General features: G+C 47.1%; 1 protein-coding gene across 2 annotated transcripts; it reads right to left on the reverse strand.

Moving 5' to 3' along the window:
• Positions 1–9,257: 9,257 nt before the first annotated feature.
• PLEKHB1 (pleckstrin homology domain containing B1) lies at positions 9,258–23,757 on the reverse strand. Of its 2 annotated transcripts, none has more exons than XM_044258574.1 (7): positions 23,725–23,757; positions 21,238–21,313; positions 19,785–19,937; positions 19,088–19,190; positions 18,017–18,056; positions 11,171–11,270; positions 9,258–10,600 (listed from the first exon to the last, which is right to left on the reverse strand). In XM_044258574.1, exons 1-7 carry the CDS (start codon positions 23,740–23,742, stop codon positions 10,464–10,466), a joined length of 627 nt encoding a protein of 208 aa, XP_044114509.1. In that variant the 5' UTR covers positions 23,743–23,757; the 3' UTR covers positions 9,258–10,463. The 2 variants fall into 2 exon arrangements, with proteins under 2 accessions (XP_044114509.1, XP_044114508.1); XM_044258573.1 differs by lacking the exon at positions 23,725–23,757 and adding an exon at positions 22,531–22,667.
• Positions 23,758–24,146: the final 389 nt, after the last annotated feature.

The raw sequence follows: 24,146 nt of genomic DNA on the forward strand, positions 1-24,146 counted from the left end.
CCTACACTGTAGTGTATGACTCTTTTTATGTATCTTTAAAACAGTAACCAGTTATGCTGCTTTTTAATATTGGTCCTTTTATTTGGCTTGGGGTTCTTCAACTAAAGCAGTGAAGTGTGTTCATAGTCCAGATTTTTTTTAAATAAACAATTTTGCTGCCAAAAATATATAAATAAAACACAAACAAAAACGATTATTGACTTGGTTTTCTATTCCTGCCAAGGTAGTAAATTAGCATGAGTTTCCTACTTCCTTCTTAGAACTGTAAAGGGAACTTGAAATCCAGAAAAGTAACAAAACAACAATAAGAAGAAACCCATGGGGTTTCAACTGTTCAGAGTGAGAGAATGGCTACAACTTGAAAGACAGGGCCACTGGTGGAGGCAATAATAAAATATATTAAGAAACCTGGTTTACGTTCTGCTTTTGCCTCCTCCTAACCCACCTTGGCATAGGGACAGGGATAGCAAACTATTGCCCTCCCACGAAATCCAACCTTTTACGTGTTTTAAATTAAGTTTTATTGGAACTCAATACAGAGGTGGAGTTGAGTAGTTGCGACAGAACTTACTGCCCCAAAAGCCAAAAATATTTACTGTCTGGCCCTTTATAGAAAAAGGGCCAACTCTTGCCTTGGCTCAAATGATAGCTGTTTCCCTTACAGAAAGGGAGGCCACAGGCCAAACTACGGTACAGATGTCCACAGAATAGGTACTGGCCAGCCAGTTTCCCCAGGTCTTGATGAATATTTCTTAGATTCTATGAGACGGCAGTCTCATACTAATCTTATCAAATCTGGCCACACCCTTCGTGTTCTCTCCAGAAATTAGTTTTCTTATTCTTTCAATACTAATAGGCTGAGAATTTTCTGAATTTTGAATTTCTGCCTCCCCTTTTTTTTTTAAAGATTTTATTTATTCATTTGACAGACAGAAATCACAAGTAGTCAGAGAGGCAGGCAGAGAGAGGAGGAAGCAGGCTCCCTGCTGAGCAGAGAGCCCGATGTGGGGCTCGATCCCAGGACCCCGAGATCATGACCTGAGCCGAAGGCAGAGGCCCAACCTGCTGAGCCACCCAGGCGCCCCTCTGCCTCCCTTTTGATTAAGAATTCCACCTTTAGGAATTGTTGAATCATTACTTAGTGTTCATCATGATAAGTATACTCTGAAACTATTACTATATGTCAATTACACTTCAAATAAAAAACAGAAGTAGATAGAAATGCAGAGCAAACTTGTTTGAGGGGGGATAGGCAAAATAGTTGAATGGGATTAAGAAATACAAACTAATTAGGTTTTGGACATTGGGGAGGGTATGTGCTATGGTGAGTGCTGTGAAGTGTGTAAGCCTGATGATTCACAGACCTGCAACCCTGGGGCAAATAATACATTATATGTTAATAGAAAACAAAATATGTTAAAAGACAAAAAAAAAAACAAATACAAGCTCTAAGTTATAAAATAATTCATAGGGATGGAAAGTATAAGGAAATTATAGTCAATAATATTGTAACAACTTTGTATGATGATAGATGGTAACCACATTGGTGAGCATTTTGTAATGCATATGACTGTTGAATCACTATGTTGTACACCTGAAGCATAATAGTGTATGTCAGTTATTCTGCAGTTAAAAAAATCCCATCTTTAAATCATTTTTCTCTTTCATTTTACTGTAAGCATTCAAGAGAAGTCAAGCTACCCCTTCAACATTTTGCTTAGAAATTCCTTCAGCCAAATATCAATTCATCATTCACAAGTTCTACCACCTTCCACAAAAAACTAGGACATGAACACAATTTCAGCCAAGTTCTTGGGCACCTTATATTAAGGATAGCCTTTTCTCTGTGAGAGACCTCATCAGACTGACCTTTCCCCTCCATATTTCTACCACTACTTTGGTCACAACTGCAAGTATTCTCCAAGATTGACACTTTTCTCTACAGCTCTTATCTTCTCCTGAGCCATCAGGAGAATTACCCTTAACAGTCCATTTACCGCAATCAATGTAGGCTTGTTTCTGGCATGCACCTCCAAACTCTTCCACATTTTTAGGTATTTGTGTTAGAAGCGGCCCCACTTCTTGGTCCCAGTTTTTCTCTCAGTCTTTTCGGGCTCCTCTAAGAAAATACCACAGACTGGGTAGCTCATAAACAGCAGGTATTTATTGCTCATACTTCTAGACAGAAATCCAATGAAATTAGGGTGCCAGCATAGTCATGAGACCTCCTTTGAGTCACAGACTTCTTGTGGTATACTCACATGGCAGAATGGGCAAGGGATCTCTCTGGAGCCTCTCTTAAGTCACTAATATCATTTATGAGGACTCCACCCTCATGATTTAAGGACCTTCCCAAACCCCACCTAGGAATGCCATCTTCGGGTGATTAAGATCTCCATGTATGAGTTTTGAGGTAGATAAAACATTCAGATCATAACAAAACGCATTTTATTTATATCTATATATTTATATCTATCTTCAATTTTATTTACTTATATTTTTATTGATTGATATCTTCAATTTCTTTCAGTGGTGTCATAGTTTTCAGCATAGAAGTCTTTCACGTAGTTGGTAGTTACATTTATTCTTAAGTATTTTATTCCTTTTGGTGCTGTTTTAAGTGGAATCTTTTTCTTAATTTCCTTTTTGGATTGTTCAGTGCTAGTGTGTGAAATGCAACTGATTTTTATGTTGATTTTCTATCCTGCAACTTTGCTAAATTTGTATTATTAGCTCTAACAATTTTTTGTGGAATATTTAGGGTTTTAACATACAGCTGACCCTTGAACAATTAAGGTTTAGGGGCATTGACTCCTCTGCATTCAAAAATCTGCATATAAGAAACAAGTGTTGGCAAGGATGTGGAGAAAAAGGAATCCTTGTGCATTGTTGGTGGGAATGCAAACTGGTGCAGCTATTGTGGAAGACCGCATGGAGTTTTCCTCAAAAAGTTAAAAACAGAACTACCCTATGATCCAGTAATCACACTACTGGCTAGTTACCCAAAGAATACAAAAACACTAATTCAAAGGGATACAGGTACCCCTGTGTTTATAGCAGCATTATTCACAAGAGCCAAACTATGGAAGCAGCCTAAGTGTCCATTGATAGATGAATGGATAAAGAAGTGATATGTAGGGGCACCTGGGTGGCTCAGTGGGTTAAAGCCTCCGCCTTTGGCTGAGGTCATGATCCCAGGGTCCTGGGATCAAGCCCTGCATCGGGCTCTCTGCTTAACAGGGAGCCTGCTTCCCTCTCTCTCTCTCTGCCTGCCTCTCTGCCTATTTGTGATCTCTGTCTGTCAAAATCTTTTTTTAAAAAAAGTTATATGTAAGATATATATATATATATATATATATATATATATATATACACACACACACACACACAGTGGGATATTACTCAGCCATAAAAAGAATGGAATCTTGCCATTTCCAACAAATGGATGGAACTAGAGAATAAAATGCTAAGTGAAATTAGTCAGAGGAAGACAAATACCATACGATTTCACTTATATGTAGAATTTAAGAAAAACAAAAAGACTAAACAGGCTCTTTTTTTTTTTTTAAGATTTATTTATTTATTTGACAGACCCAGAGATCACAAGTAGGCAGAGAGGCAGACAGAGAGAGAGGAGGAAGCAGGCCCTCTGCCCAGCAGGGAGCCCGATGAAGGGCTCGATCCCAGGACCCTGAGACCATGACCCGAGCCGAAGGCAGAGGCCTAACCCACTGAGCCACCCAGTTGCCCCAAAACAGGCTCTTAATTATAGAGAACAAACTGATGGTTACCAGAGGGGAGGTGGTCAGGGTAGTGGGTGAAACAGGTGATCGGGATTAAGGAGTGCCCTTGTGGTGATGAGCAATGGGTGGTGTACGAAATTTTTGAATCACTTTGTTGTATACCTGAAACCAATAGAATACTATGTTAATGAAACTGGAATTAAAACAAGTCTACATACAACTTTGAGTCCCCAAAAACTTAACTATGAATACTGTTGACCAGAAGCCATACCAATAACATAAACAACCAGTTAACATATTTTGCATGTTGTTTTGTATTATATGTTGTAGTCTTAAAATAGGTAATCTAGAGAAAAGAAAATGTTAAAATCATAAGGAAGAGAACATACATTTACGGTACTGTACTGTATTTGAAAAAAATCTCCATGTAAGTGGACCCATGCAGTTCAAACCTGTGTTTCAGGGTCAGATGTGTGAGGGTTTTTTTAAAAGATTTTATTTATTTATTTGATAGATCACAAGTAGGCAGAGAGGCAGGCAGAGAGAGAAGGGGGGAGGGGGAAGCAGGCTCCCTGCTGAGCAAAGATCATGACCTGAGCTGAAGGCAGAGGCTTAACCCGCTGAGCCACCCAGGTACACCAGATGTGTGAGATCTTGTCATCTGTAAACAGAGATGATTTATTCAATTCTGATTTGGATGCCTTTTATTTCTTTTTCTAGCCTAATTCCTCTGGTTACAACTCCCAGTGCTATGTTGAATACAAGTGACAAAAGTGGACATTCTGTCTTCTTTCTGATCTCAAGGGAAACCTCACTTTGTTCTTTATAGTTAGGAGTCTGTTTCTGGTTTGTCTACTTTTTTGTTTTGTTAAATTCCACATATGAGTGAAATCATATAGTATTTGTCTTTCTCTGACTGACTTTTTTAAAAGGATATTTATTTATTTATTTGAGAGCATGAGTTGGGGAGGGGCAGAAGGGGAGGGAGAGATTACCAAGCAAACTCTGCGCCAAGCATGGAGATGATGCAGGGCCTGATCCCACCACCCCAAGATCCCAAACTAAACTGAAACCAAGAGTGAGATGCTTGACCAACTGAGCCACCCAGGCGCCCCTGTGATTGACTTATTTCACTTAGCATTATACTCTCTAGATCCATCCATATCATTGCAAGTGGCAACATTTCATTTTTTTTTACGACTGAGTAATATTCCATTGTGTATGTGTACCACATCTTTTTTTAACAATCAGTGGACACTTAGGCTGCTTCCATAGTTTGGCTGTTGTAAATAATGCTGCAATAAACATAAGCGTACCTGTATCCCTTTGAATTGGTGTTTTTGTATTCTTTGGGTAAATAGCCAATGTGATTATTGGGTCAGAGGGTAGTTCTGTTTTTAACTTTTTGAGAAAGCACCTTACTGTTTTCCATGGTAGCTGCACCAGTTTGCATTCCCACCAGCAGTGCACGAGTGTTCCTTTTTCTCCACATCCTCACCAACACTTTTTTGTGTTTTTGATTTTAGTCATTCTGATAGGTGTGAGGTGATATCTCATTATGGTTTTGATTTGCATTTCCCTGATGATAAGTGGTGTGGAGCAGCTTTTCACATTTCTTTTGGCCATCTGTGTGTCTTCTTTGGGGAAATATCTGTTCCTTTCTTCTGCCCATTTTTAACTGGATTATTTGGAGTTTTTCAGTGTTGAGTTTTATAAGTACTTTACATATTTTGGATACTAATCCTTTATTGGATATGTCATTTCAAATGTCTTTTCCCATTCAGTAGGTTGTCTCTTGGTTTTGTTGATTGTTTCCTTTGTTGTACAGAAGCATTTTATTTTGATGTAGTCCCAATAGTTTATTTTTCTTTTGTTTCCCTTGCCTCAGGAAACCTATTTAGAAATATGTTGCAGTGGTCAATGTCAGAGAAATAACTGCCTACAGTCTCTTTTAGAATTTTTATGGTTTCGGGTCTAACATTTAGGTCCTTATCCATTTTGAGTTAAATAATTCTTTAAATGTTTGATAGAATTCACCACTGAAGCCATCTAGTTCTGGGCTTTTCCTTATTGGGAGGTTTTTTGATCACTGATTTGATCTACTTACGTCATAGATCTAGTCAAATTTTCTTTCTCTTTATGAATTGTTGGATAGTCTGTGTGGAATTTGCCAATTTTCTCTTGGTCATCCACTTTTTTTGTATATAATTATTCCTGTATTCTTATATAATTGTTTTTATTTCTGTATATTTGGTAGTGAGGTCCCCAGTTTCATTTCTGAGTTTAGTAATTTGAGTCTTTCCTCTTTTTTTCACGAGTTATTTTTTTTTTCCTTAGCTAAAGGTTTGTCAATTTTGCTGACCTCACCTCAAAGAACCAACTTTTGGTTTCATTGTATTTCTCTATTTTATTTTCTATACTCTATTTCATTTATCTCTGTGCAGTCTGTATTGTTTCCTTCTACCAGTTTTTTGTTGTTGTTACATCTGTAAGTTAACTCCTACCACGACCTGAGCCAAAGGCAGACGCTTAAACTGACTGAGCCATGCAGGCACCCCTTAATATCTTGTCCACTTATATTTAATGTAATTATTAATGTGTTTGGATTTTGGTATTTGTTATCTATTCGCTGGATCTATTTTTTAATTCCTCTACTGGAATTTTTTCTTACCCTCCTTGCATTATATTTTCAGTGGTTGCTATAGGATTCCAATGTGCATCTTTTTTTATTAAGTTTTTAATTTCAGTATCATTAACATACAGTGTTATATTAGTTTCAGTTATATAATACAGTGATTCAGCAATTCAGTACATTACTCAGTGCCCATCATGATAAGCATACTCTTTAGTCCCCATCATTTATTTCACCAATCACCCCACCTACCTCTCCTCTGATAACCATCAGTTTGTTCTCTATAGTTACGAGTCTGGTTTTCATTTTGTCTCTTTTTTCCTTTGTTTGGTTTCTTAAATTCCACATATGAGTGAAACCCTATGGTATTTGCCTTTCTCTGACTAACTTATTTCTCTTAGTATTATACTCTCTAGATCCAGCCGTGTCATTGCAAATAGCAACATTTCCCTTTTTTATGGCATATATATACCACATCTTCTATATCCATTTGTCTACCAATGGACACTTGGGCTTTTCCCATAGTTTGGCTATTGTAAATAATGCTGCAACAAACATGGGGGTACCTATATCCCTTTGAATTAGTGTTTTGTATTCTTTGGGTAATAGCCAGTAGTGTGATTACTGGATCATAGGGTAGTTCTGTTTTTAACTTTTTAAGGAAACTCCATACTGTCTTCCACTGTGGCTGCACTAGTTTGCATTCCCACCAGCAGTGCATGAAGGTTACTTTTTCTCCACATTCTCACCAACACTTGTTTTTTCCAGTGTGCATCTTTGACTTACCAGAATACACTTAATATTGTAGTACTTCACATAAAATACAGAAAACTTGCCACAGTATAAACTCTATTTTCCCACCTCCCCTCCACTCTCCTTGTTCTATTTTTTTGGATTCACTCCCAATTTTGCGTATACTTATGGGTAATTAATTCTCATTGAATATTCCAATTTGTGAATAGAACATATCATAGATCCAGGTGGATCTAGAATTTGAGTTTTTTCCACTGCTTTTATACTTTTGCACTTAATATTTTTTGGTAAACATGTACACGTTTCTGTTTGGTGTACCTGAGGAGTATAATCGATGGATTATAAGGTATGCATGTATTTGTCTCTACCGAATAGTTTCCAGAGCAATTGTGCCAGTTTACACTCATGTGAGATTTCGATTTGCTCTACAGCAGTACTTACTGTTGTCTATCTTTTTCACCTTTAGCCATTTAGGTAGGTATGTAGTGGTATCACATTTTAATTCCAAACTTCTCAAAAACACTGTATTGACCAAACAAAAGAATATGTGAGCCAGATGTGGCCCATAAGCCACTTCTAGGTCAGACTGTGTTTTCTGAGAATGTTTGTCTTAATCTATGTGTGAATAATTTAATAATTATCTACTGAACAGTTGGAAGATTAAAAAATCATGCGATCATCCTGTTGGTGGAGAGATTTTGAAACAAACTGCACCTGAAGCATCCATTTGTGTTTGTTTTGCCCTGTTCAGTGGGGTGGGTGGAAAGAACCAGGGCATCATCAAGATTATGATAAATGGTAGCCCTGAGGCTATAAGGGAACAAAGAGCCCTTAACTGAGCTGTGGGACATTCTCTTTAATAGGGACTCATCTACCATCCATCCTCACCATGCAATCTGTGACATCAGACTGACAACTTCACAGTGTTCTCAAGACTCAATGTCTTCTAAGGCCATTGCTCATGCCATTTTTCCATGTGTTCTTTCAGTGTGAAAAACTCTCCTCCCCTTCTCTGCTTGGCAAACTCCTACTCATCCTTCAAGGCTCATCCTAAGTTTCTACTTCCTGTCCCAGAGCTTTCCCATTTCCTTGGCAGAGTTGGATACCTCTCCTCAGAGCTCCCACTCTGCCATGGTCCTCACTTACCTTACCTCATTGAATCATTGGTGTTAATGCCTCCCTTTAAGTTGGCGTCTCTGGGGATATGGCTGGAGCAGACACCCTATGCTTTTGCCACTTAGTTCTTATCTGTTCATCCTACTTCTGGCAACGATGCCCCAGACTTATTTTGGCACAACACTCCACCCTTGTTCTAAGCCTTGTTGTTTTAGGCTGTCTTTTCCAGATCACCATAGCTTATGGATGACCACAGGACCCAATTTGGGCTAAGGTCCTTCAGTCCTAGGACTTTTGTTCATACTGTTGGAGGAAGAAGAGCTCTCTTGGCTAGACTTGACCCCAGAAGGGCATTAGTCTAGAGCTGCTGAATGTCACTGGAAACTTTGAATGAGCCAGCCCTATGGCTGTAAAGATGAAAACAAAGTCTAAGGGACACTGTTTGAATCCCTGCATCAAACAGTTTCTGGACTTCTCAGTTATATAACTCAGTGCTTTCCCTTTTTTGGCTTAAATCAGTTTGAGCAGGGGGTTTCTGTACTTGCAGCCTTAAAAGGCCTGATGCAAGATGGTTGTGTTTCCTTCCCTAGACACCTGCTTTCTGTGAGACTAACTCATTGGCTCACCTCTAGAAGGATGGGAACCTACTGGAAAAGACCTCTACACCACCAGACTCTCAGCAGACAGGGCAAAACCTGGATCACCCAACAGATCAGATGGTAGAGACCCGGATACAGCCTCTCCTTTTGAGCCCTTGGGGATGGCCATGTTCAACCTACCACCTTATCTATGCATGAAAAAAGCAAGATTCAGAAAGACTAAGTGAGTTGCCCCCAAAATGCTCAGTTAACGTGCTGTCACCAGTTCTACTTGCCCGCAGAATCTACACATTATTCCCAGTACACCAAAGAAGGCACTAGTAGGTGCTGAGTCACTAAGATGTCCCAGGGGGAACAAGGCCCCTAGGGCGGGGCCAGGATGTGGTTTATAGATAAAAAAGCCAGAGCCAGGGCTAGAGCCAATCACATCTTTATTAGTCTCTGCAGCAGGGCCATTGGAGCCCCTGTTTACAAGGGAACTTTAGCAGGCTACTCTGGCTACTGGCCAGGAATGTTAGCGCTTCTATTAGTACAGAATGGGAAAAGAAGTTGGAAGCAAGCCAAATGGAGAGACTGCTGGGCCACCTGACAGGAAGGCACGTGTGAGGCTTCCCAGTGGATCAGGCCCAAGAGGTGAATACTGCCATCTCCCCCAGAGTGAAGGAAAAGACAAAGCCTGAGATGGTTGACAGCCACAGTTATGGAGACAGGTCCAAGTTCCTGGGGACCAGAAATGCATTTCCTGATGGAGGCACCATCCTAGGGCTGGAGGTTCCAAACAGAGCTCATCTGCCCCCCAGCAAGGAGACCCCAGCTTCAGCTCGATTGCTGCCCCAGGCAGCCTAACATAGGGAATAGATGTTTTCTGAGCACTGAAAGAACAAGGGACCCAGGAAGCTGATAGTAGAAAGGATGGGGCTAACTTCAGAGAGTGTTTTGGATTTGAGTATGTATCAATACTAGCAAAACAGGCAATATATTCATTATAGGCACAATCCTGAAACTTCCCTTCAAAGAGCTTACATCTCGCCTTTATCCAGCAAGCTCTTTAGCCTGGAGGTCCATCATGATCTGATCCCAGTCCTCACCTCAGCGTAAATGAACTCTTAAGTCCTTGGACATGCCATGATATTTACTGCTCTGCACTCTTGCCAACAACCCTACTCCTAGCCTACCTTCGTCTGCTTTTACCTTCATGGGCCAAAGGATGGATAAGTCTGCCTTGTCAAGTGTTTATTTATTTCTGTTTTTCCTACAAACCCTGGAGCAGCTGGAGGAAAGAATCTGACTCCATTGTCTCCAGCAAGTGGGACTTTGAAGTCACATGAGCTGTGTTTTCTATGTCCTAGTATATTTGCAGGAAACCTAGTATATATATGTCTATAACAAAATTCTGGGGTGTCGGCAGGAGATACAAGGATTTTGAGCTATGTTTGCGCCTAGGATGATAGCTTCTTCCAGTATAGTGTTGGGGAGTGGGATGGACGATCCAAGTCCAGAAGCGGCCAATGGAGAAGAAGGAGCCAAAGTATGGCAGAGCTTAGAGTAGCGATGGGTGGGGTCAAGTAAGAACAGGGGTTTGTTGGTCTATGCGCAGGGTCCACGCTCTGAGTTCAGGGGTCAGAACCAGCAGGGCGACCACATGAGCGAGCCGAGGGCTGCACCTGTGGCAGCCCCGGCAAGCATGCCCATGGCCAATGGAGCGCCAGCACTGTAGCAGGGATCCTCCCGCACTACCACGTGCGTCACGCCGGGGCCTGTGGAGAGAGCCGTGAGGGCTGGGGACTTAGGAGCAGAGAGATCTTTGTCCCTCTCCTCCCCTAGACTCACACCCAACCCAGGACAAGGGGCTGAGCCCACTCTCCTACACCTCAGTTGGAGAAACTGAGGCCTTGATTTGGAAAGGACTTGCACTCTTTCCCCAGGGCTTACAAGCCTTAAATCTGCTACGGACATTCTGAGGCTGCGGGTCTAGGGTGCAACAGCGAGAAAACTCCGGGATCTTTAAGAGCATCCTTGACACACTAGACGGTGGGCTTTCCCAACTGACCAGCCCTTCGGGCGGGAGGCGGTCGTTCCCACATTTAGCCACCAGGGGTCGCGACGAGCTCAGAAACGGGTATTGCAGCACAGCCCTTGAAAAAGGGCCGGCCTTGAGAGAAAAGGTCAGATCTATGGAGTGTGGCGGCCGCTGGTCCACGCGAGATTTCGAATTTCTGGTTGGGGAGGGCCCAGTGGAGGGTCCGGCCTGAGAAAATCCGTGGTCACTACAAGAGTGGGGCTTGGCACTGGAATGGGGGAGGGGGCGGACCAGGTGGGATACTTACCTGCATAGGGCGGTCCGTAGTAGCTGCGGATATATGTGGCTTCATGTGCGTTGGGGTGTACCACCTCATAGTAGTCCTGGTACGGGCTGTAGACACGCACCTGAGGAGCTCGACTGGGTTAACTGCCTGGGAACTCTGTCCCCGGTTTGGTCTCCTCCCCAACACACCCAGCTTCGGTCCTTCTGGACCCACAAAACCACTTCCCCAAGTTTAGAAATGGTTCCCTAGGAACCAGCAAGCTCATGGAAAAAGGCCCTGCCTCCTCCACATGGTCCATGATCCTTGTCCTCTAAAACTTTAGCCCCTACATCCAGCTCCCAGTGATTCCATTTTCCTGCCCTGGCCTCCTAGTTAGCACTCCCATAAATAAAAAATTCTCCATGGCTCCCAACTTCCATACACAGTCTACTATTTGCTAGCGTTCTCCAATGGCTCATTTGGAGAAATACAGTGGATTTCTCTACTCTCCTCATCATGGGGTTGGGCATCTGGCCAAGCCCCAGGCCCAGAAGTAAAAGGTTGGGGAGGAAGTAAAGGAAAGGAAGGGTAGGGATGTAAAGTATCATCGAGCATCTATCATGTACCAGGCCCTGAGGGAGGTGTCCACATGTGTTACTTCCTCTAGTCCTTACTGCAGACACTATTATCTTCACATTACCACAGAGCTGGGGATGGGGGCTCAGAAAAGAGTTGTCATTGCTGTCTCTGGGAGGGAGATATGCAGTCCCTTCATTAGTATTTTATCAACCCCTCAAAGCCTAACTCAAAAGCCACCCACTCCAGGAAACCCTCTGGTTTCAGAAAAAATCCTTTCTTCCTGAGTTCTCTATGGACTCTGCTAGTACCTTTTTCCCCTATCTTTCCTCCTGGCCTTTCCTGCCTGCACACCAAATGTGAGCTACTTATAAGCAAGGACTCTGATTAATTTCTGTTACATGCAGGGCCTAATACATAGCAAGAACCAATAAATATATGCTGAATTAAATGGAAGGTCCGAATCCAAGCCCCTCATTTATCCCAAGGGGAGCAGATCTGGAGAGGGGGCAGGTCCCCTTCTCTCCTGGTCCCTTCTTCTTAGCCCCCCTTCCACGTTATATCTCTAACTGGGTGTCACACCTGAATGGTCCAACTCCCTTTAGAAGTCTAGGTGTCTTAAATTCCAATTCCAAAGTGATGTCATCACCTTTGCACTCCCAAACTTGTTCTTCTATAAGTGCTTTTCTCTACATGCATTCAAACCAAGACATCAGGTTGGCACCCTTGTCTTCACACACTTGTCTTCCACATCACAACAGCTACCAGGCAGGTCTCATGATTTTAACTTCTAAATATGCTCTTCTATCCATCTTTTTGGCCAGTGCCAAGAGATTAAGCCATTGGTTTTGGCAGCTTGGAAGTTGTGGGTAACCTTGAAAAAAACATTTTACAGTGGCATGGTTGGGATAAGAATCTAGGCTATGGAGAGTTGAAGAATGATTAAGAGGTGGAGGATGGAATCAACATGTCATGACAACTCTTGCAAGAGTTTAGCTGTAGGGGCATCTGGGTGGCTCAGTGGGTTAAAGCCTCTGCTCAGGTCATGATCCCAGGGTCCTAGGATCGTGGCCCACATTGGGCTATCTGCTCAGCAGGCAGTCTGCTTCCCTTCCTCTCTCTCTCTGCCTGCCTCTCTGCCTACCTGAGATCTCTGTCAAATAAATAAATAAAATCTAAAAAGAAAAAAAAAATGGCTATGGGGGGCACCTGGGTGGCTCAGTCTGTTAAGCATCTGACTTCAGGGAATCTGCTTGTCCCTCTCCCTCTGCCTACTGCCCACTTGTGGGCGCTCTCTCTCTCTCTCTCAAATGAATGAATAATAATAATTAAAAAAAAGTTTGGCTATAAAGGGGAGTTCTCCAAGCACACCTGTGATTTCAAATTTCCATGCCATTTCTCTTTGATGGGGTTGCCTTTCTCCCCATTTTTCATCTAACTACCTAACCTCTCTTTCAGACTGAACCCAAGTATCACCCTCCCTGAACCTCAGGTTCTGATCGGGCCCTTAGACTCCCCTTAGACAGAACCAATCACTCTACAGTGTCATTGTTTGTATCCCTGTGAGTGTGTATGTCTCCCATCAGACTGGGAGACACCCCCCCACACACCCCATAAAGAAAGGCCTAATCATGTCTCTGAACATGATAGGTGTCTAATGGATTGAATTAATCTCAAGTGAGTCAAATAACAGCGAGTCACCCAGCTCTAAGTCCAGCCTCAAGTTAGGGACAATGACCAGTCCCAGGGAAATGCAGGAGGTTCAGACAATCAATGCTCAGTCTCAAGTGACTTCCCTCTCTGTGCTCTCCCCTAAAGTGATCCAATTGGGCTTTCTAATAGAGGGTGGCCAGAGTCTGAGCTCCATGCCTTAGAAGGGCCTACAGAGAGCCAAGCACTCAGATCCCCTCTTTTATTTGTAGAGGACTTGAGGTCTAGAGCCTGCACCTGCCAGTAGCTGCACAGTGAGCCAGGGGAGCAGTTGGGCCTTGGAGAGAGTGGAAACACCACCTCATACCCCTTGCGGCACCTGTTTCTACCCTCTGGTCTTGGGAGGCCCAGAGGAAAACTCGGGCGGGTCGCCTGGCAACAGGGCAGGGGATCCTCCGGAGACCTCATGGATAGAACCTAAGGCCTTGATCCCTGATCCTCTCCCTCCCTGAAAGCCCAGCCCCTTTTGCAAGTACAGGGTCAGCCAATCAGGGGGCCACATACAAATACAACCTTTCCCTCAGAAAAGGTCTTGTTACTTGGTTTACAGCTTTTTAAATCCCATTTTTAGGCATTCCCGCTTTAAACATGGGGACGCCTAAAACACTTATATCCTTGTTCAGGCAATGGGGAGGACTCAGAATGCTGGGATAGAAGTCCTAGTCCTGCCACTGATGAATCAAGTGACCTGGTCCAGTTATATTGCCTTTCAGAGCCTCAGTTTTCACATCTGCAGATGGGAACAGTCTGGCCCACAGTGCCCATTCTAAGGCACAATGAGAATCCAGCCGAGCCATGTCTATGTAACCAGACCTGTGTGGGCCTGGCACTTCAGTTCAGTGGTTCTGCACATCGATATTACCTGAAGTTTTTTAAACCAGAGATTTCCAAGGCCCTACTCCAGACCTATGGAATTAGAGCATCCAGAGATAGGATCTGAATGCTTGAATTTTTTTTTTTTTCTAAGTCCTGAATTGATTCAAAGGCAGAACCACATTGAGCACCACTGTGCCATGAAAGGAATTCATAGTTGGCTGTAAGAGGAGGGGCCTCCGCTGCACCCACCCCATGCCCTGCTGAACACTGGGGACAGAAGGATCCACCCCCGCCACTCCTGCTTCCCAGAGATTCTGGGGTGGGGAAGGGGGACAAATATGGACTAAATTATGATATGCGGTAGTGATGCCATTACAGAGGGTTTTCCCACCTCCTTCCTCCCTTTGATCATTCAGTCATTCGCTCATTTGGTGAACACTGCCTGAGGCCCACTTTTGCCCTAGCTCCATGCACCAGGAATAAGGAGAGTCAAAAGACTGTCCCGATCACTGAGCACTCATTGAGTACCTGTTGGATACCCAGCACTGTGCTAGACACCTTAGGGGCAGAGCTGATTAGACCTGGTCTTTACCTTGGAGGAAGTCCCAGGTCTCGTGGGAGAATAGAGACCAAAATACAGGGACTTGTACCCAGGCCTAAGAAGACAATACTAAGCATTTAGTGCAGCAGGCTGTGAGTGGAGGTCTGGGAAGTCCTCCCTGAGGAGGGGGCAGCCTTTGAAGTGGCTCCTAGAGGCTAAGCATCAGTTTGTCAGGTGAATAAAGAAACTAAGAGTTTTCACCACAGAGAGAATGGCACATGCAAAGCCTGGGAGGAGGGAATGGGTCTGGCACAGCTGAGAACAGAAGAAACAGCAGAGCACCTGGAGCACAGGGGAGGAGGGAGATGTGGCAGACGAGACTCGCCCAGGCCAGATCCTGAGGGCCTTGAAAATAGGGCTATGGGTGGTACGCTGTGGGTGATAGGGAGCCATGGAATGTTTGTGAGCAGGGAAGGGAGGCAACTGGGCCCAGTTCTGGAGGCGCATCGTCATGGCCAGAACAGAGGCAGGGAGAGCTGAGCCAGCACTTACCCAGATCCGCCTCTCAACCTTACAGGGGCTCCACGAGCTGGTCACACACCTGACCTTGGGGCAAACTCGGCTCCTGGGAGGGACGGTGGCTCCAGCTGGGGCCTGCTTAAGCCACAGAAACCCAAGAAGGGGGAGGGAGGGAGGGAGCTGTCAGAGGCCCTCTACATCTAGAGAAGCTCAGAGCTTTTAACAGGCCCTACCAGCCCCCTCTGTCAGCTGGTCATGGGGAAGAGTTGTTCTCTTCCTCTTCAGCCCATGGTAACGGAGGGAGTCTCAGAGGGGTCAGTGACTTTGCCAAAGATACACAGAGAAGGATCTGTAGAGTCTCCAGAATTAGCTCAACTTCGCCTCTTTTAGGCTGCTGAGGCTCCCAGTCTCCAGGGAGGGCAGAACAGGTCTGATCTACCTTCCCACCCACCTCCCCCCTACACTGGCCTTCCAGCATTGCCCCTGGCTGGGTCTCTGGCCCTGTGTTCCCTGGGACAGTCTCCATCCAGAGGGGGTATAAATCTGTAGGACATGGAGGGACAAAGTGCAGGTCACTCCTCCATAAGCACAGGATGGAGAGCGGCCATGGGCAGGCATGGACACTCGGAGCCAGGCAGCCTCTGGTACAGAGACAGAAGCGCAAACACATTCTACTCGAGCAAGCCCAGGGACCAGAGGGGTGTGTGTGAAGCATGGGTAGTAAGAGGTGGAGAGAGGGTCAGAGCAGAGAGCTGTGGGAAGCAGAGTGGCGGGAAGGTGCACAGGCAGAGAAGGATCAAAGTAGCTTCATAGAGTCACAGAGCACAGACGGTCAGCCCTCACCTCCTTCTGCCTCTTTCGGGTGGGACGGATTTGCCTGCATCGGGGGGGATTTGGAGCTCAGAGCCAAGTTAGCTAAAAGGGGGACCTCCACCCTGCTGAGTGCTGCCTCTGCCTCCTCACTCCCAGATTCTGATCCAACCTCCACCCAGAAGCTGGGGTCTGCTCCCTGAAGTCTGGCCACAGTCCTCCCTGCTTAATACCCTTCATTGCTCCTCAGAGGTCAGCTCTCCCATTTCTTTCCCTCCATGTCTTATGGTTCAGCCAGGCCAGACTCTGGCCCCTTGCACACATGTGCACACACACACACACACACACACGTGTGCACACCCCATTTGTCCACCTCTGCTCACTCAGCTCTTTCTGCAGATGATGCCCTTCCCTCCCCGGCTCACTGGCCGAGGTGCTGTACAGGTTCTTCCACTGACTTAAGACTGTGAGGCTATGGCTAAGTCACTTCCTCTCTGAAGGTCGCCTTCCCTATCTGTAAAATGGGACTCAAAGTACCTACTCTACCAAGGCTGTTGGGAGATTAAATGGTACAAACAATGGCAGGCACAGAGCACGATGCCCTGCGCTCAGCAGATGCAGGCCCAAGAAGGGTTCTAAACACAATCACGTCTTCCCTGCTACTTCTCCCCAGACTTTCTCTCCAGATGAGATCAGGCGCCCCTGTGCCACAGACAGAAGGAACAGGCACTGAATGTGGAGTCAGGCAGGTGGGCCAAATTGGGGCACCCTTGAGCTGTGGGCTTTGGGTGGCTCCTCAAACCCACACCTTCATCCATCACTAAGCTCCATTGACTCTACCTCCTAAATATGTCTGATCCTTATCAGCTTAGTCCAGACCTCCAGCCAGTCACCGGAACTCTGCCCCCGCCTGGTTAGAAGTAACTAGTCTCCTGGCGTCTACTCTTAACCCTCTGCTGTCTGTTCCTACCAGCCAGACTTATCTTTTTAAAAATACAAATCTGGTCTGATCTGTTCATCTCATCCCACTGCTTAAAAGCTTTCAATGACCCCCTGGTGTTCTTGGCAGAAACCAATGTCGGAAACACGTCCCATCATGCCATGCTCTCTCCCCTGCTCTCCATCCCTAGCCTCCAGCTGCCCCAGCCTTCATTCTGTTCTCAAACTTGGTAAAGTCATAACCTTTCTCAGGGCCTTTGCACATGCAGTTCCTCTGCCTGGAAAGCTGTTCCCTTCACTCCACTGCACCCCTTTCAGCCAGCTGATTTCTGTCCATCCTTCAGGTTTCATCTTTAGCTTTGTCTGAACTCCCACACAGGATCAGGCCACCAAGGTGGTCACATGGAGTGCACGCAGCACCTCCTGTCAGAGCAGTTCCCACAACTGCAACAGAATCATGAACTACGTGCCCAGTTGCTTCCCATCCGGCTGCACACTAGGCTGAGTCCAGGAAGGCAGGACCTACACCTCCCAACTTAGTTCACCTCTAACCCCTGCCCTTCGGCTCAGTGCCTGGCACATAGTAGGAGCTCAGTAAATATTTGTTGTGTGGATGAATGAAGCTCAATCTTATCATCTGCAGAGAGGGAACAAGAATCCCCACCTCACAGGACTGCAGTGAGCAGCCAGAACTGGACCTGCGTCATGCTGGGCATATGATAGCTGCTCAATAAAAGGCGGTTCCTTTCGCCCAACTGACAAGCCACCCCCTTCTTTCTCTCTTTCCTCCAAGCACCAGTTGTCTGTCTTCTGTCCTTTTCCACTCGGGACTCAGCACATCTGAGTCCACACAAACCTATTCGCTCGCATCTAGGGGAACTGAGAGCTCCTGGCAGGCGGAGACCAAGTCTGAATCACCCATGATTCCATGGCAGGAAGGGGTGGTGAGGAGAAAAGGAGAGAATGGGATTGCTCACCGGGGTGGAGTTTGCCTCCAGCAGCGCCGTCTTCCATGCTCTGCAAAGCAAACCCCAAAGCATGAGGAGGGAGGTGAGAGGTCAGGCCCCAAGATGTAGCCTTTCCTCCTCAACCAGCCTCTTGACTCTCTTGGATGGACAGAGGTGACACCCCTCCCACCCCAGGCACACGAACAGAGCCCTCACTGGAGCTGGAGTCTCCTAATTCATTCTTAGCCCACACCCTTCCCTTCTTCCAGTTTCCCTGTCTAGACTATAGATGGCTGGGCTTGGGTGGTCTCCTAGGGGCCTTCAGATTCTGGCACGCCTGGGCTGGGCCTCTCACTGCAGCTCACCTCCACACCCCAAATCTACCAACACAGCTCTCCAACACTCTGACCCCAGAGCCCGTGAAGGCCCAGTGGACACCAGACAATCGGGCCTTTGTTGGTTGCCATGGCACCTGGCTGGGGTGGACAAGGCGGCTCTGTGCTTTGTGTGCCCGGAGCTCAGCTTCCCCCACTGCCACACACCCCATCTCTTTCTCTCTTCTACAATGCAAAGGCCGACTGACCCTCAGCCAGAGGGTAGGAAGGGAAAGAATGTGAGGAAGCAGGCACACCCCATATTGCAGTGTGGACCTGAACCTGACATTGGGGTGTCCCCGGAACAATAGTGGGCTGCCTCAGTTAGGCGGATCTGGGTCTGTGCCTCAGATGAAGGCCACCCACCAAGGAACCTTTTCAGAAGACAGTGGGAAGGAGGACCCTTTATGGATGTCACTGAACTGTCTTTTCCTCTGTATCAGCCCAAGTGAGAGCGCATCTGTCAGGTAAATACATGACTCTCTATGATTGGGGACCACACACCTCAGGCAAGTATGCGGGTTCCATCACATTCTGGGTGAGGACTTTCCTGGGTATGCTACCAATCATGGTGAGCCATTCAGATGCACTGCGCCCAGCCTCCACCCTGCTGACAATCTTTGTCCCCTCCCCACTTCCTACCCTTTGGGAATCAGAAAGCCCAGCAGGAGGAGGCATCTGGGTACATTCCCCAACATTCTGCCCTATCCTCTCCGGGAGGACTCACATGGCATCATCCTTGGTCTCTGCACACAAATGGAGACGGGAGCCCTCCCGCAGGTTCACGGTCAGCAGGCCATCTCGGCTCCGGCCCTCTGGGGGCTGCACATCTAAAGGCAGACACACGCATATGGGGATTCCACGAACCACAGGTCCCAGGTCCCCCATTAAAATAGAAACAAGAATAGGAATCGACCTCTGGGTTCTGATTCTAGGCCATTGCCAGCCTCCTCTGATCCCACACACTTTCTTTTGGGATTCTGCTTTACTCTTTAGAACCTTTCAGCCTTTCCACATTGCCTATAGCCCTTGTTAGAGACATCTATCAGTGACCCTATTATAATTGTGGCCTGAGTCTTGGTGGAGGAGATTTGCTGTGTGACTCTGGGCCAGTTACTGAACTTCTCTGGTCCTCCTTATTCCTTTTCATCTTTATCTAGTTCCTGGCACCCGGAAGACAGGAACTGTGTCAGACTCACCTCTGTCATCCCAGTATAGGACCCAGACCCAGCACAAGGCCGGAACTCAATAAGGAACTCATTTCTTATTTCGTACCCACACAAGCTGGCGTTGATAGAGGCCTAGAAGCACTGTCTGTGGAAGCCGTCTGCAGGGGCAAAGAGCCTGATGCAGGTGTTATCAGACAGACACAGTGGGAGGGCTGTGGCCAGAGTCACAGTGCCAGAGGGGAAAGGGCTTCTCACCATGGCACTCTTGGCCAATCTTTATGTCGCGGACATTGAACTGGATGAGCACGCGGTCCTCCTCATCCTGCGCAGTCTCGTCGCGGTAGTAGCCCAGGGTCCCATCCAGCCATAGGGCGAACCAGTTCCGCTTCCAGCGGCGGAGGATGGAGCCTGTGCGATGGTCCACATTTGCTAGGCGGGCTGATAGCAGAGCCTGCAGGGGGGCAGGAACCCCCCCTTACCCCAACCCCCACTGTTGTGACTCCCCCTTTCTTATCTATCTACCTCCTGAAATGATGGCAGGGCCTCTTTCTGCCTTGCTCCCCCAATGCCTCTCATTGGGCCTAATACATAACAGAGACCCCATAATGTGTTCAATGGTAAATGATAACCAGATTCCTTCCTTGGGGGCTTCTAAGGCCAAGCCCCAGGTTTCTTCAAGGACAAAGACCTCTCCTTATCTGAGCCTCCATCTTATCTCTTATCTCTGACTTGTGTGACAGCCTTTTGTGTAGCTACCAGACTGGGGTGGGGGGTACAACCCAGCACCCTGCAGGACCTGGGCTCAGTGTTTGCTGAACTGAATGAAGTGAGTATGGTCGTGGGTCGTTGGAGAGCTCCTAACCCAGGGTAGCTCTTACTCAGATCACGATTCTGGCCAGAGGTGGGTCTGGAAGCCTGAGCCCTACCTTCAGCCATTTTTTTTTTTAAAAGATTTTATTTATTTATTTGACAGAGCGAGATCACAAGCAGGCAGAGAGGCAGGCAGAGAGAGAGGAGGAAGCAGGCTCCCTGCTGAGCAGAGAGCCCGATGTGGGCCTCGATCCCAGGACCCTGAGATCATGACCTGAGCCGAAGGCAGCGGCTTAACCCACTGAGCCACCCAGGCGCCTACCTTCAGCCATTTTATAATTGAAAATCTTAACAGAAAGGGCAAAGACATAGGGAGCTTCTTCGAGCTTTACAGATTCCAAAGCACAGAGGCGTTTTCATTTTATTCTAAGCCTTGTTCTGTGGCCAGCCCTGGGCTAAGGTGCTGTGGATATGCTGAGCCTCAAACCCGGCCTCTGCTCTTAAGCAGCCTACAGTCTGAGGCCAGTATGGGGAGTGGTAAGACCCACAGGTAATGGCGGTTCTATTGTAGGGGGATTAATGCTACCACGAAGGTATGTTTGAAGCATTGGGAACAGTGTGGGGAGCTTACACTGTTGGTGCTACAGCAGAGGCTGGAGCAGGGGTTAGAGGCAAAGTCAGAGAAGGCTCCTCACAGAAGGGGACATTTACCAAGCAGTCAGAAATAGGAAGGACATTCCAAGCAGCGGGAAGAGTATGAACAAAGCAGGAGAGGGGGGAAAGAGGGTCTTGTTTCTTGGGAGAATGGTTCACTTGGACATTCCCAACAAGCCACTTCTACCCTCTCCTGCCCCTGGACAAGGTACAGACAGACAAGGATTTGGCCAGGGTCACTCACTCTGTCTCCACAGCCAGCCGCCCCTCACCAGGGCCATTTCTTCGAAAGGACTTTCCAGGGTGGGGTCAGGCGGGACCTGTGAGAGGAGCCACAGGACACACAGGACTCACCAGCAGCCCCCCGGGCAGCTCCCCAGAGAGAAGCCCCAGCCCTGTCCTCCCTGGTCCTCCCTGGGGGAGCCACCGAGGAAACCTTTAAGGGAGTGTTCATAAACAAACAAGGGCAAGCCTGCTTGTCTCCTTCTCCTTCTCTGCTCCAGCAGGATAATGAGAGCACTGTTCTTGTGGGGTCAGCAGAGCAGCTACCCATTGTGCGGGGGTGGGAATAGGGAGCCTGGATTCCAACCTCAGCTCATAACCTTGACCATGTCCCTTCTGCCTGGCTTCCTTTTCTAGATCTGTGAAGGCATGTCTATGAGGCAGGTAGAGGCTGGGGTGAGGAACGCTTACATTGTTGGAAACCCTAGAATTTTGAAATGCTGGCAGCACATACTACTAAAATCATGGCAATGAATGAGGGACTTTCATGATAAGAAAAGCCTCCCTCCCACGTGCACCTCACCTGAGGCATTTATGAAGTATGTAAAATGATAGTTCAAAAGCAGCTCTGATTGTCTGAGCCTTATGTGCCAGGCAGGCTTCTCAGTGTTTGCATCTATTATCTTGTTGAAGCCTCACAAAAATCCTTGTTATTACCAGAAAACAGGTATGGAGAAGTTCAATCACTCATGCAGATGTCCCTTATTAGAAAGCAGGGGAACCTGCCTTCATGCCCAGCAGTCCCAGTTTCTAACCATCACACCTGTAGGAGATTTTAAAACTCTCAATACCCAGGTCATGCTCCATAACAACGAAATCAGGTCTGGGGCTGGGAGGCGAGTCTTTAAAGATCCCAGGGGATTCTAATGTGCAGCAAAGTTAAGAAATTGCTGCACATACTATACCACTTCACTTTGTCCCCACTGTAACTCCATTAGATGGGCAGAATCTTTCCTGTTTTACAGGTGGACAAACTGAGGGACAGCAAATGACTTGTCCATGTATGTGAAGGAGCTTGGACTGGAATCCAGGTTCACTCTGTTTCTGAGGGCGACGTACTTGCGAGCGGGTGCCTCTACCCCTCCCCCACCTGCTCACACCTGTTGCTGCGTAGTAAGGGCTGGCACACCTGAGCAGGAAGGCCTGACTTTGTCCATGCTTCTCCTGCGGCTCCCTCCCTTCTCCAAGTCCTAACACTGGTCAGACAGAGGGTCAGGTGCAAACTCCCTCTCCAGCCTCCCCGGGATGCACCCACCTGTCCACACCTCTTGCGGATGCTGCTGCCAAAACCGCCGCTACTTGATGCTGAGGCTACCCAACCTGCTGCGCGTGCGCTTTGTGTGCCCCACAACGCCTGGGGCATTTCAATCCCCAGGCTGTGCCCTGGGCTAGGCTAGCCCTGGGCCCCGCCTTTTGGCCCCGCCCCATCTCCAAGAGGGGATGGGCGGGGAGAGATGGGCGCTCGGGAGGCTTCTGGGACTCGTAGTCTGCAGCCCTAGAGCTGTACAAGGCTTCTCCTGGGCGGTAACCCTGGGCTGACCGGGAGCACAGGAAGCTGCACCTGTAATTTTATTTTGCCAAGACATCTGTGCGCTCATTTATCATGAAATACATTACCTAAAAATCATGAGCTCGCTCTCTAAAAAAAGTAAGGTTGAGAGGAGGAGCCAGGCTCCTAATTTTGCCATGTTTTCTCAATACTCAGTTTGTGCCACGCCCTATACAGGGCGCCAGTTGGGGGCACAAAGGAGCATCCGACAAGGCCTTTCCTCCTTCCTTCCCCAGCTTCCAGTCTGGTGTGGGGGGAGGCTAAATGTAAACACGGGATATGATTTAACCGTGGGAGAGGAGTCTCACTTTGCCCAAGAGGTTCGGGAAGGCCTCCCGAGGAGGCTTAAGGGTCCTTGAGGGATGAGTAGGAGTTTCCCAGGGGACAGCTAAGAGAATCCTATGAGCACTGATCAGAAAGTTCAAAAGGCATGTCCAGTACTTCAGTGTGTTCGGAAAATAGAGTGCAGGGATGGGGAGGGCATGGGGAGTGGCAAGGGATGGAGCTGTAGGGTTTGCAAGGATGTAACACGAAGCCTGGGATGATGGGCTCATGACTTGCTTGGCTCTTATGAGCTCTTACAGCTCTTATAGTGGCTGGAGATTGGGGGTGGAGGTTTCAAGAGTTAGATGGTCTGATTTGTGGGTTCAAAATATCTTTCTAGGGCATAAAATGATTGCAGGAGGACCAACTGGAAACCATGGAGGGGTCTGCCCCTCCATGATCACTTCCTTGAATAGCTCAAACCCATAAGCACCCACCTAAGAGCAGACCTAGGACGTCATTCAGAGAACAGGGACTGTCGGGGGGCCTGAAGGGCTCTTGGACCCAAACCCTATTTGAGAGGGGCACCCACTCCACCCTAGGCCCTTCTTCCTGTCCCAGAGGACTGTTCCTTACCGGGGCTGCGGGACTCATGGTTCCTGGCCAGTCAGAGTAGCATTTCCCAGAAGGCTCCTGCAGGGGGGCATTTCTCTGAGCGCCTTAAGAGATAAGGGGATCAGGAAGGTGCTACCAAGTGGGAGCCGGAAGGGGGAGGCAAAGAGGAGGCACACAGTCCCAGAGAAAATCGTCCTCTCTCTCCAGGCACTCCCCAACTTTCCCGACTTATCTCAGTCCCCGACTGTCATTCAGTTCGCATGATAACAAATAATCCGTGATTCAGAGGTGGTCTTGGTTACGTTTGTCTAAGATTCCCAGAGCGGAGGGGCTGGGCCAGTCCTGCTCCCTGGGTCGGGGCGGGGCTAAATCTGCCTTCTCCTGCCAGGCTGGACAGTGCCATCATCCCAGCCTGGCTCCACCGCCTGGCTCTTTAAGCTTCC

This window comes from Neovison vison, chromosome 7 (genome assembly GCF_020171115.1).
Source record: "Neovison vison isolate M4711 chromosome 7, ASM_NN_V1, whole genome shotgun sequence".
Classification (NCBI taxonomy): domain Eukaryota; kingdom Metazoa; phylum Chordata; class Mammalia; order Carnivora; family Mustelidae; genus Neogale; species Neogale vison.